At 44.0% G+C, this 13,979-nt stretch overlaps 1 protein-coding gene across 33 annotated transcripts in view; it reads right to left on the reverse strand.

Annotated features, from left to right (window-relative positions):
- Nucleotides 1-13,979, reverse strand: part of Atxn2 (ataxin 2) — a 96,239-nt gene that overhangs the window by 28,835 nt on the left and 53,425 nt on the right. For 19 of the 33 annotated variants that reach the window (XM_063271189.1, XM_063271185.1, XM_063271199.1 and 16 more), the window contains exons 6-13: nt 13,341-13,465; nt 8,857-8,948; nt 8,233-8,430; nt 6,825-7,003; nt 4,846-5,055; nt 2,201-2,383; nt 602-799; nt 185-292 (exon numbers count right to left, since the gene is read on the reverse strand). In XM_063271189.1, the coding sequence (XP_063127259.1) occupies nt 185-292; nt 602-799; nt 2,201-2,383; nt 4,846-5,055; nt 6,825-7,003; nt 8,233-8,430; nt 8,857-8,948; nt 13,341-13,465 (1,293 nt within the window). The remainder of the gene's footprint in view (nt 1-184; nt 293-601; nt 800-2,200; nt 2,384-4,845; nt 5,056-6,824; nt 7,004-8,232; nt 8,431-8,856; nt 8,949-13,340; nt 13,466-13,979) is intronic. The other 14 variants (XM_063271193.1, XM_063271197.1, XM_063271194.1 and 11 more) reach the window with 2 other exon arrangements.

Genomic DNA, 13,979 nt, shown 5'->3' on the forward strand with positions numbered 1-13,979 from the left:
CTGATGCCCTCCTCTGGTGTGTCTGAAGACAGTGACAGCATGCATATATATATATATATATATAATCTTAAAAAAAAAAAAAGAGAGGAGATCTATCACCTAAAGACTAGCAATTTCAAATATCTTCTGGCTAAATAGTTTTCTGTTTCTATAACTGTGTCTAAAAACTTTAACAAACTCTAACCTTTGTTTTCAGCTTTTGAAAAGCTAGGTGATGTTTCACTTGCTTTAATATTTTCTTTATTCCCTGCAGGAGAGTTCTGCCTCTGATCTTGAAGCCTGGAATCTTTCGCTAGAAAACAAGTTTAAAAAAAGCAAACAAACTAGTATTAGACAGAAGTTAGGACAATCGTGTGAGTAAACAGCAAACACATGTAATGTAGCTTAGGGAAATGGGTTCACTTTTGAGTTTATTCCTTGTTAGTCATCACATGGAAACCCAGTAAGCATGCTCCTGTAACAGGCCTATCACACTAGGACAGGCCAGCGCCTCTGACGCCAGATATTAGCTAATATACATGGAATAGTTCTACCGCAGACAGAACTTTGTGTCACCGTGTATGTAGAACCCAGCTCTTGGCCATCCACGTTGGTTGCATACCCTCGATAGATGGGGTCAGAGCTCTGTTGGACGCAGGGCTGGCAGGAGTAGGGGACGCGGCGGGGACCGGCATGGAAACGGCTTCGGCAGGGGTGATGCCAGCTTGGGGAGAAGCGAGCACAGGCCCGCTGGGAGAGTTTCCAGCGCTGTTCTGCCTGGGAGACCTGGGTCTGTGAGTTTTGGGAGATAGTCTTGGAACTAGAAGCAAAAAGGCACTCATTAAATTCTCAGAATATCTTATGACAGAAATCACCAATATCTATGTGCCACTGTGGTTTCCCTCCTAAATTCAATGAGTTAACTTTGAAGTATTTTTGAGGAAAGTTCAACACCGGGTTTAATGGCAAGCCAAATCATACTTAAAAAAATAAAAAATAAAAAAGGACAACATCCAGAGTGTGACATTTATGTAAGATGAGAGAAGGCCTCTACCAAGCCTCTCCCTCTCCTTCCATCAGTACACTGATGGCAGCCTGCTGCAAGCCTGTGTGCTTTTCTTTGCAATAAAAAGATCCACTGCTAGTGCTGAAGGAAATTAGGACGCAATTAGCCTCGAGGTGTATGCAGCACAGACCGAGTGCCTTCCACACAACTGCCTAATGTTTCTTAGTCCATTAAAAACCTATTTGCAGACTTCAGACTAAAGAGGTTAGTGAAAATGGTTCAATTTGCATCACTTTAGTGACTTTTGTTTTTGAAGTCACAAACATTATAGAAGGAAACTGTTCATGTCTCTAACTTCTCCAGGAAAGACCAACCCTGTAACACAATCCCCCCCCCCCCCGCCCCGCCCCCCGAGGCTGGGGAATGAACCCAGGGCCTTTTAGGCAAGCGCTCTACCACTGAGCCAAATCCCCAACCTGTAACACAATTCTTACTATATCCCTCTCAACTGTCTCTACTCACATTTATAATAAAGTTGCTTATTTATAAGGTTCAAACAGCTCAAGATTCTTTTCTCACCTTCTATTTTCTTGTTAGTCTTCAGTTAAAAAGGTCAAGAAAAATAGCACAAAGGGGTTTATAGGTGATCCCACACGTGCAGACCACACAGGATAAACATACTGTGTGAGGGCGTAGCAAATAAAAGCAGACGTTTAACAGCACTGCCTGCCTGTCTGTCTGTCTGTCTGTCTGTCTGTCTGTCTGTCTGTCTGTCTTTTTTAAGCTTAAAGGCCTGTCTCTGGTAAGGCCAGAAGAGCAGGCACTGCTCCGCTCTGTTCCCGGGAAGTGAAGCACTATAGGCTGACAGGACAGATTGCGGCTGCTGACGGCCAGAGTATGTCTCAGGCCCCTACATAAGAGCTGAAGGCCTGCTGTGCACGCCCCCTGAGGAGCACTGGGTGAGCATCTGTTTACCCCACACACAGATGCCATGGAAACACGCTGCAATAAGAAACCTAGACAGGTTTACAAAATGTACACAGGGACAGAGGTCCAGAAGGATGGGACAGGTCCTTCAACTAGTGTCTTGGGTACCTGTGATAACTGGCAACACCTGCTAAGGCCACATTTAATTTGTATCTCTGTACATCCTCTCAGATCTTCAGCTCCGCCCTACTGTACGTGTGCAGTCAGCTGTCACAATGTCATACCTACCCCCACTGACCACTGAGGACCACGTTCCCCCTGCAGGACTGGTCCTTGCCACTGGAGGAGCAGCTGCTTCACTTGGGGGATTGTGGGATACAAATTCTAGGCCACTAGACATGGAGCCTCTCCCAGCGGAGACTCTATGATTCCGAGGGTGCCGCTGTGCCTTTGGAGACATCCTTGGTGGGCCTGAGGAAGACACGAAGGATGTCACATCAGTCCTGCAGCGTCTACCTTACTGCTCTTTTTGCTAGACACAGACATATGCTCTTACTTCCTTAACAGATTTTCAATGGTTAAAATATGAACCACACTGTATTGGTTTTTGGCCATACTAAGAATGATTTCGTGGAGTGTCAATTATGCACGTACATCTTACTTCTCCCTCTTATGATGTGTTGTTACTTTAACTCTACTGCGTGTATGTGTCTGTGTGAGTGAGGGTGTGCACAGGAAGTTCTCTAACAACTCACCCATCTTTCTAGCCTTATTTCCTTTTTAAAGCAAGGGAGAAGTAAACTTGATGGTGAGAAATCAAACAACATGGCATAACAGTGTATAACTACACTTGCGTTTAAAAACGAGTTATAATAACCTCAGTAGGAATCACACCTGCATGATGGGATGTTATCAGTTTACCTTTCTACAACATTGTATTACTTCCAAAATGAGACAAAACATGATTTTGATGGTGATAGGAACCAAACTCGGGAGCCCATATGTATTAGGCTAGCATTCTATTTCTGAGCTATGTCCTTTAGGGCTCCAGGGAAAAAGGATTTTAAGCAGAAACCTCAGTTCTCCTCTCCATCTTTTGCCATGATTACCAATTTTACAAATCATGCCTCCAGCTGTCTGTCGTGTAAGAGCAGAAAGCTGCACTGTTCGAGCTGACACACTCACATCACTGACTCCGCCACCCATCAGGGACTGCTGTGAAGATGGCCTGTAGCCCACTAAGTCAGACTAAAAACACAAGTCCAGAACTACCCCTCTCAGGGGCCATGAGAGGCAGCTAACATGCTCTCTGCTGTGTCTTCAGAGGGACATATCAGACATGCAGTTTGAGAAAGTGCTAATTAGCATTAGGAGTTTCCTTTCCTTTTCTTAATTTTTTTTTCTTTTTTTTTCTTTTTTTTCTTTTTTTTTTTCTTTTCTTTATTTTTGGAGCTGGGGACCGAACCCAGGGCCTTCCACTTGCTAGGCAAGCGCTCTACCACTGAGCTAAATCCCCAACCCCCTTTTCTTAATTTTTAAAATGTATTAAAAATCTATGTGTGTGGTATGAGGTGGGGTTTTTCGTGCCATATAGCATGTGTGTACAAGTGAGAGGTCAACTTTATGGAGTCGGTTCTCTTTTTTCACCTTTACATGAGTTCCAGAGACCAAACCTCAGTCATCTAGCCCTCTGTTAGGGCTTCCACCTGAGGCACCAGCACCCGGAACTGCGGAGCATGCTTTCTGGGCAGTCCAAAAGCAGCCCTTAGGTCTGACTACAGTGCAATGCTCACAATTCTCTTATGCTCAGTGCTCTCTGCAACGTTCTCGTGGAGTAAGCATCTTTATGCTAATGGTCTGCAACAGACCTCCATGTTGCTGCTAGGAGCCACTATGAGAGGCATGCATTGAATAAAAGTCAGTGAAATTTGCCTTTTCAAGATTGCAACAGCTTCTTTGGAAAACTTTATCAGTCTTGCTCAGCCGTATTCGTTATGACTTTACCAAGACAAGGTGATTAGAATATACACACAAACACTCTGAATTGAGGACATTGTCATTCAGAACAAAAGATGCTTTAACTTATAAACTGCACTAAATCAGAATGCTACCTTTTTCGGGCAGGGCCTCACCATATAGTCCTAGCAGGCTTAGAGCTCATTAAATGAGCCAAACTGACCTCAACTTTTGGCCATCCTCCTGCCTGTGTCCTGGGCACTGGATTACAGACATATGTCACCCATCAGAGTATATGACATCCAACAATGGTGAATTCAGCATCAAATACAATTTGACAAGAGCCAAAAAGACAGAAAAGCCTCAGCTCTGTATCTGTTTTGTAACTGATAAACTTTAAATAAAGGTCTCTCAAATTAAAGCAGCCTTTCACTATAGTGATAATGTAAAACTAATTTAAAATAGTTATTCAATTGAATTAGTAATTCCTCAGGCACTCTAAAAACTACTGTTACCCGAGGGCAGACATACAAGGTCACTACAAGGGATGTCATGGATCACAAAGGACCCCAAAATAGTACTCCTGCCTTTGGCCAACAGGAAGGTTCACTGGCACCATGTCCAGGGAGCTGAATGTGGCAGCCCCCATACCCCCACCCACCTCCAAGAGCAGAGAGTGCCCAGTTGGTCCCCGTTGCTCTCCTGGAGCCGGAGCCGTGACCTTCCTGGGCTGCGCAGGTGCACTACCGCAGACGGGTCAGACCCATCTTCACATCCCGGACAGTGCCGAGCTTGACTCAGAGCACTTGCCAAATTTGACTCTAGTGAGCAAAAGGCTAATAGAAAGTTTCAATAAACTAAAGTTACAACACAAACTTACAGGTTATTAACTAGTGAAAAGGAGACTATTTGTAACCATAACCTCACGACGGAGCTAAACAGAGACAAACAAAAATGAACAAATCGTGGTATTGTACCTTCTGCAGACATGCGTTTAGGCATAGTAGAGACAGGAGCTGGAGAACCATGAGCAGAGGGGTGAGACGGGGGTCTGGAGGGCCTCGAGGGGGGCCTGGAGGGCGGCCGTGTAGGGGTGGCTGCCCGAGGTGGAAGAGAGTTGGGACCTGACTGGTAGCGAGAAGGTGGGCGAGAGGAAGGAGATGGGCAAGGCGATGGCCAGGGAACACCTGACAGAACAAATGATATGAAGGAAAGTATAAAAACTAAAGAAAAAAATGAGGGAAAAAGTAAACAGAAAAAAAGTAAAATGACAAAAATGATTTCTTGTACATTTAACCCTTTGAGGACAGTCATTTGATTTGTGATAAGTTTTAGCACAACTTAACTGACACAAATTCACATTTTACTTTAACCTCCTTAAATTAAGTCTGTTTGAATGAATCCACGTTCCCAAAGGGTTAATTAGGATCTACACACACTACTGAAGAGACAGTTAAGACTCTGCCTAGTGTGCCTACTTCTTCAGCTGCTGTCAGCCGTCCCTCATGAAGAGAATGTCGCACACACAGAGAACCCCTCAGTAAACACAGGACTCCTGCTTGGGAAGGCAGCCTTCAGCAGTCTCCGCTCTGAACAGTCGAGAGAAACAGCAACCACCGAAGCCGCCGTCGAAAGCTCTTTCCTGCTCTCAACTGACGTTCCTCAGGTCTACCCCTGAACCAAATACCAGTTTCATTAGAAATGACACCTTACCTCTACTGTTTTCTAGAATGCTAGAACAGCAGCCTCTGCTTCTGTAAAGCAAATCTCAACCCAACATACTGCTCTGGGCTCCAGCTATCCATCTCCTGTCTGCACACAACAGGAAGCACAGGGCACAGACTTCCCTGGTGTTTGTCGACAGCCCAGGGTTCCTCTCCAGTAGTCCAGGGGACTCCACACACGGGACTATCATACAGACCTCAGCTCCCTTCGTGTTTTTAACTTGAAAATTCTATTCATAAACAACTGAAAATCTTCACTCAATGAGCAAAGAAATTTCACCATCATTACTAAGTAGGGAAATGGTCAGGAGTGCTGCTTCCTTGCAGAGGGATTCTGGAGAGAAGACTCAGCAAAAACGAACACAACTGGAAACCCAGGGTTCTTCTGCTCGCCTGTTCTCACACGGCTGACACTCTTCTCCCCTCCCTTTTTTTTTTTTTACATGAGGTCTCACATGACCCAGGCTGGCTCAAACTGCCTCTGGAGCCTTTGACTGTTCCTCCTCTACCTCATCAAGCCTGCACTGCTCTAACCTTCAACCCCTGACCACATTGGCTGTCTACTCGTTCTCTTTCTCTGTCAGTTACCAGGTTTCCAAATGATTCACTTCTGCTGTCCCATCTTCCAGATTTCTATACACACTTATAATCTGTATTCAACTGACTGGGGACACTATGGGGGCACTATAGAAAGTGGCTTCCTACTTAAAGATCTAAGCTGCTACACTCTCACACCTACCCTCGAAATCAAAGGTGGTCTGTGCTGTATTTGTAAGCACAATTCTGATGACTTTCGTCACATGACTCTTGCTCATTTCTGTTATTACAAATGACCCCAAGTTCTTCCTTGGGTTAGGCAGGATGGAGCCTATCACAGTTGATGAAAACAAGTCTGCACTAACTCCGTGACTTCCACATGAACTATTCCTACTCCCATAGCCTTATCACCCAGTGCTTTACGAGTTTCCAATCTATTTGTCTGTGGAGTATCTTAGGCCAAATGAGTATGAGAGGATGAAACAGCTCAGGACATGCTGTCACCCTACACGCGCCAAGGACGGTTACAGTGTTATACTGTCCGGTAGCCACAAAACAAACTACATTATAGGTAATAAAAACTACTCCAAAAATTCACAAATGGCATGCACATTCCTATCATGTATGTAACCCTTAATGTTTAGATAGCTCTGTATCTGATAAGAAACATTAGCAAATATAGTCAAAATACTTGCCTCCATTAACTACTCTTTGGTCTGAGCCAGCATTCGGGTTGAAATCTGAAGTGTGAGAAGTAGCTCTTGATGGCATGGAGCCTGGTCCAGGCTGGCCCATCCGTGGTGAGCTCTGTCTCCCACTTCCCCAGGATATGACTTCTCTGTTTCTTTGTCCAGGAGGAATATATTTATTTTCCCTGGAAATGAGAGATGCTCTTAATCATTTATCCTAAAAAGTGCTAGGCTAACAAAACACACTGGAAGGTACATTAGATAGAAAACCATTTCTTACACAAGCCTCGGTCTTGCCACACTGCCTCACAGCCCTGCAGGTCTTGGCCGCCCACCACTTTAACTAAGTGTGCTCACTTTCATGCTGACACTCTGTGAGGATTAGGGAATCAGAAGACTCAGCTGTGGAGCCTTGACGGCAGACTCAGCTTTACCCACAAGGCAGCAGGTTTTCTACATGTTCTGAATAAGTGACAGACCCACAGCCCTGCAAATGTGTGCAACCACTGCACCATCGTTTCTCCATTTGAATTCATGCCACACTGTCTTTAGTTCGTGTGCAAGCATCATGAAAAGCTGAATTTTCAAGTAAGACCCAGCTCTTCCCTAGTTTCCTAGCCTCTGTGCCGGGGAGAGTCTGTCTGGCAGCTTGCCACGTTCTGCTGCAGTGCTGGGTCACACTGACAGCTCTCTGACTCAGCGTCTTTGTTCCTCCTCACTCTTCCCTGTAGGCTACTCTTCAAGCACAGCACACAAGTGCTTCTGCCACCTGCCATTACAGCATCACAAATATTGACTGTGGGTTCTTAGTCTTTACCCCTAAAGAGGCCAGATTCTCTTACAGTACCATGTTCTGCAGAGGTGACATTACATTATCCCCACACTCCCAGTGGCAGACAGGCACCATTATCATATCGAAAGTATCAGCTCCTGGTGAGGCTCTCCTGAAGTACAAGGCAATTCTAGTTCCTCCCCATTCCGATATTCTGATGCTCTGAACAGACCTTCATCGTGCAAGCCACAGTGCACTGCCACTAGGCCACCGGGCACCACTCGGACCTTGTTTCAAGGAGCTCCTCAGGGTCTGGGCTAGGTAGTCACATGGGTCCAACACTTGACTCCAGAGAGCTAATCCCAAAAGATACTATTAAAATGACTGTAATTTTTTCTCTAACAGAAATCTGTGTGTAAGGGGAGGGGGGGTCCAAGGTGGGAAGGTGGGTATTGAACTCTGTATCCCAAGTGCTGGGATTAAAGGCCTGCACCACCACCATCCAGCTCTCCAACAGAATCGTAAGTCAAATCAATCAGCACTTTCTCCTTAGCTTCATGAAAGAGGAAACAGTCAGACTACATCTTCTCACACAGACTTTGAATCGGGTCCATGACAATGCATGTGGCTCAGTCTGAGTACCTAGTGTTGGTGCCATGACCTTCCCGGTCACTGCAGTTTCTCTGGACTGCTGTGTACTTCTCTTCCTCACTCCGGTCATCATTCTCAAGGGCCACACGAGCTTTGTACTGAGCACTGGACTCGATTTCTTCTGCTAACTGGTTTGCCCTTGCCTCCCGTTTTAGAAATTCTTCTGAGTTGTCCCTTTCTAAGGGAACCCTAAATACACAGGAAAGAAGACGAGTGATCAGTTTTCCACTCTCAGCCATTAAGAAACGCTACAGTACAGGGTCAAGGGCACTGACGGGGTTAGGGGCTTTGCCATCACAAACCAAAACACGGTTTTTAGTGTTGCTGTTATACAGAAGAACATTTACCGTTTCAAGAACTGGCTTACTCTAACCCTCATCCCTGAAAATTGAACATTTTTACAATTTAAAAACAAAGACAAAATGTATTTTGATCATGAAATGGAACAACATTTATTCCCTATCTTAATGTGAGTCTATCAGTATGAATAGTTAATAAAAAACAATGTGATATTTTTATTTAATTTAAAATTAAAAAAAAATTAGTAACGTAATTTAAGTTGATGAAAATTGACAAATGCACTAAAATAAATAAAAGGAAACTCTGTGAACTTACGTATATGAAGATAAACTACTATCGTATGTGGACACCACACCGTAATTCTCTTCATTATATCGAAACATATCATTGGGATCCCATCCGTTAGACTAGAAGGAAAATGAAGGTCAACTTTTCAATTTAGCTGCAATCAATGTTTCCAGTAACTTCCTGCAAACTGTACTAGTTGGCTCTAACTCTGACCCCTTCCCTACAAAAGGGCCAAACTTTACTTTAGAAATCATTAAAGAAAAGCTAGACGCAGCCCACACCTGTCATAGCAGCACTCAGGAGGCTGAGAAAAGAGGACGTTTGAAGTTCAAGAGCCAGCCTTGGCTACAGTTGAAAAGGGGGGTGGGGGGAAGCCCTATATCTAACAAAAACAAAAAATAACTCTTTAGGAAAAGCTTTTCTCTGATGTGGATCATCCCTTTAAATCGGTGGGGGATTCCATGAGTTGTCAGAGATCCAGGGCCTCTGGGTCAGAGTTCCCACAAGCTTCTAGATTTCCATGCCAGCACAAAAGCATACCTTCCCTTCCCCTTCCCCTCCCCTAGGCAGGTGAGGAAGGACAGCATAAAGTCATGGGAAGGCAAATGGGACGTCACACAGGCTAAGTTTTAAAGCTGTTTGCCATGAAAGGTTGCAAGGAGCTCAGCAACAGCTCGGGTCCCATTGTCCTGACTTCCACCTTCAGTACTGTCCCCTCCATCACTGAAGGAGTCAACCGCTACTCTCAAAACATAGGCTATTCTCTTCACCCTGAAGATATGAGGAAAATACAGCCAGAATCTGCGGTGCCAATCAATCTTGTTGAGGCCTAGGTAACTGTTACCTTTCTAGTCTGCCATTTTGTGCTGTTACTAATGTCATAAGGGAACTTTCTCATGCTCTAGTTGATTGCAGATTCTGTGACTTCCGTGCTTTGGTGTCTTGGAAACCAATCACAACAGAAGTTAGTCAGAACTGCTTTGTACAGGTAGCCACCCAAACCAACCACCCAAGCAGCACTTCCTACATATATGCATGAACTTTTATGGTTTTTGCTTTGATGAGTAGCCCTTTGGATAAACCCCAATATAAGAGAGACACCAGTACCAGTATAAGAAGCTTTTGAGAATAAGACTTCCATTTTGAGTAGGGTGGAGTCAAGTTTAAGTTCCCAAGGCCTCCTTGAGAGTTGACATCCTACCTCCAGAAAGAGACATGTACACAGGCAACTGACCTCCTGATTGGCAAGTTAAGTCATGAATGTTAGGTTAGGCAAGCAAGTCCCCTGCCACAGCTGAATACCGAGACCAATGGAAACAGGGTAAATGTACAACAAAGACACGACCCTGCCCCTGAATCCTGACCAGTGGAATACCGAGGCACAGATGTTCGTAGATCTCAGGCTTAAAAGCCCTACAGGATCTTGACTCACTGTCACAGCCAGCTCTTGAGTCTGCTCTGCCACGTTCAATCAATCCTGGGGCAAACACTCAATAAACCATCCCTGTCTGAGGTCAGCATTCATATAGTTTGTGAGGCAACTCCTGGACCCCAGAAGCCTCACATCCGACTCTCCTTTTAAAGTCCAATAGGCTGACAGCTCAGTAGTCAAGAAAACATTTCCAGAGGACATGGTGAGGAAGAGGGGCCAACCCCACAAGCTGTTCTAGGACTCTGCATGCAAACCATGATACACACTCACACTACATTCTCTGACTCTTGATAGACGATACAAAAGACAGATTTTTTTTTTTTTTTTTTTTTTGGGTTCTTTTTTTCGGAGCTGGGGACCGAACCCAGGGCCTTGCGCTTCCTAGGCAAGCGCTCTACCACTGAGCTAAATCCCCAACCCGCAGATGTTTTTTTTTTTAATTGGAAGATTATAACTTCAGTAATTTGAGTGATTCATTCCACTCAACTGAAAAATACCCACCAAAACTAATGATTCCAAGTTCCAGGTCTTAGAAATAACCACTATTAGGAGTTTCCCAGACTTAAGCCAATGGTTCCAAGGTTACGAGCTGTTACTACAGAGCTCAGTATGGTGGCACAGGTCTTTAACCCCAGCACTCATGAGGTAGAGGCAGGTAGATCTGAGTTCAAATAGCCAGATATACAGAGGAAAACCCTGTTTCCACAAAAAAAAAAAAAACAAACAAAAAACCAACAACAACAAAAATATGCTCTAAGAACTCTTACAAAAGGATTTGCAGCCCCTGCATGGTGGATCTCAACTCCCTGTAACCAATGCCCTCTTCTGGTCTTCATTCCACTGTACACATAACACCCCCCCAACACACACACACACACACACACACACACACACACACACACACACACAACACAATGTAGTTTCAAAATTTAAATACAGTGTTGCTATTCTGCAGCTTGCCTTTTCTGTTAATAAGTATGTAAGGTGTCTTTCTCATTTGAATACTGGTAGGTACATATTTCTATTAGGTATTAGTATTATGCTTTTCTGATGTGAACCTGCTAATAGAAATAATGTTGCAAAAAATATCATGACATAATTATTTACATGTATTATAGATATATTAGGATTAAGGTAAATTATTTTATATTTTAAATTTGTATAATCCCATTTTTGGAAGGAAAAGAAAAAAGTACATGGTCTCAAGCCAGGAGGTGGTTGATGGACACCTTTAATCCCAGCATTTGGGAGGTAGAAACAGGTGGATCTGAGTTTGAGGCCAGCCTGGTCTACAGAGTGAGTTCCATGACAGCCAAGGCTATGGAGAGAAACCCTGTCCCAAAAAAATAAAAACAGGGTACTGGACAGATGGCTCAGTGGTTAAGAGCACTGACTGCTCTTCCAGAGGTCCTGAGTTCAAATCCCAGCAACCACATGGTGGCTCACAACCATCTGTAATGGGATCTGATGCCCTCTTCTGGTGTGTCTGAAGACAGCTACAGTGTACTCACATATATAAAATAAATAAATATATCTTAAAAACAAAAACAAAACAAAAGACAGGGTCTCACAGGGTAGCCAGGAAGGCCTAGAACTTGCTATGTAGATCAGGCTGACCTTGAACTCAGAATCCAAACTGCCTAGCTAAGTAAATCCTTCGTAGTAAGACTAATAGAACAAACCACATTTACATTTTAAATTTTGATAAAACTGCCAGCGTCTTCCCCCCCAAAGCATTAAAGAACTTACTGCCCTAACTAATAAAGTAAAACTGTACCTGCTTCCCACTTCAATGGTACAGTGATATACACTTGAAAACCATTATGCTAAGTTTAGGAGATCCTTTAAACTCCGAGGATTAATACTGATGACTTCCCAGGGCAGGGCAGTTCTGTTCTTTTAGGTGGTAGGGCTCTTGGAGAAGAAGATGCTATTCACTATATTACTATGCCTTAGGCAGTAAACTCTGTTCTCTGCTCACAACAGAAGGTTCTTTATTCACTCAACCTTACTTACTGCACGGCACTCCTTAACATTAAATCTCTATGCTCTAGGGGACTGGGGAGATGGCTCAATGCTTGTAAGCACAGGCTGCTTTTCCAAAGGTCCCCGGTACAATTCCCAGCACACAAATGCAAATTCACAGTTGTCTGTAACTCCAGTTCTAGGGGACCTGACAAACTCTTCTGGCCTCTCAAGGCACCAGGTATAGGTGCACAGACATACATACAGTATGCCCATGCATATAAAATAAAATTTTTAATTAAAGAAAATATAATAAGCTCTATAAATGGAATGTCAAGAGAAAACAAAAAATAATACAAGATCAATGCACAGTTCAGAAGGAAGATTCTACAGATGATGATACTCATTTTAGAGAAATTTAGGCAATGCTTTAATTTTAATGTAACCTAAGTATTTATCTTTTATGATTGCTATTTTTCATCCACAGTCTGGCTGAGTAGCTGTAGCTAGCCTCAAACTAACTATGTAGACATGTCTGTCTGCCTCCTGGTATTAAAGGCAGGTAACTCGACACCTAGCTGACTTGGGGTTTTTGTTGTTGTTGTTTCGGTGTTTTGTTTTGTTTTCTGTTGTTTTGAGTCAGGGTCTTATATAGTTCAGGCTGGCCTCAAACTTTCTCTTTAGTGGAGGTTGATCTTGAACTCTTAACCCTTCTTTTTCTACCACTGAGTGCTGACATCACAGTTGCCACACCCAACTTGAAACTACCTTAATGATAACTCTTGCTCAAACAAAAAGGCCAACTTGACCTCATTTCTAAGGAAGCCAACATACAATTAAACACTACCTGCTTTAGGCTGCTTATTTTGTTGGTATTCAAAACAATACAGGCTGCCAGTCTCTTAACTGTCAGTGTGCTGAAGTAAACTGATCATCACAAAGAAGTGATTTATGAGTGCTCGGAACTCCAGTCAAGGAGAAATTCTTTCCTTTTCTTACTTTCACAACTGCCCAGAGAAAGCGCTGCTCTAAACGTGTTCCCTGTGACAGATGCACGTTTACATTGAAGGCTGGGGTGTGCAGAGCACACTGAGCAGTCTCAGAGGACACTCACCACATCATTCTCCAGAGCCTCCAGCTCCTCGCTGGCTGTGAGCTCCCCTGCATCCCAGGGCTCCAGGTCCTTCTCCTTGTGTTCACCATTCACTTTAGCACTGAGAGCAGAGTCAGTGAAAGCATCTGTGAAGAAGACAGGTGACACTAAGTATCTGTAGCCAAATACATTAGTTGTCTTGTTTATGTATTGAGACAGTGTCTTCTATGTATCCCTAGATGGACTGAAACCTAATATGTAGCCCAGGCTAGCCTTGAACTTGTAGCACTCTTCCTACATGTACTTGCCCCAGTGCTGGGATAGCTAGCAAGTGCCCACACCATGTGTGACTAGGCAGAATGGTTTTAGCTTTCTAAGCTTAGGTCTCTGCACAGGGGCCTCCCGCTGGTATGTGTATTAAGGAAGACCATTCGTAAGTGATCTGTCCCTTTCCAAAACATTTCCTCAATACCACCTTAAGAAGCTCAGATTCAAGCGGGCTAGTGGTGTCCCACGCCTTTAGTCCTAGCACTCAGGCAGCAGAGGCAGGCAGATGTCTGAGTTCAAGGCCATATCTGGTCTATAGAGCAAGTTCAGTGAAACCCTGTCTCAGAAAACCAAAAAAGAAGCTGCTCAGATTCTGCAGTGCTGCCTGTGTGG

Source organism: Rattus norvegicus, chromosome 12 (assembly GCF_036323735.1).
Source record: "Rattus norvegicus strain BN/NHsdMcwi chromosome 12, GRCr8, whole genome shotgun sequence".
Classification (NCBI taxonomy): domain Eukaryota; kingdom Metazoa; phylum Chordata; class Mammalia; order Rodentia; family Muridae; genus Rattus; species Rattus norvegicus.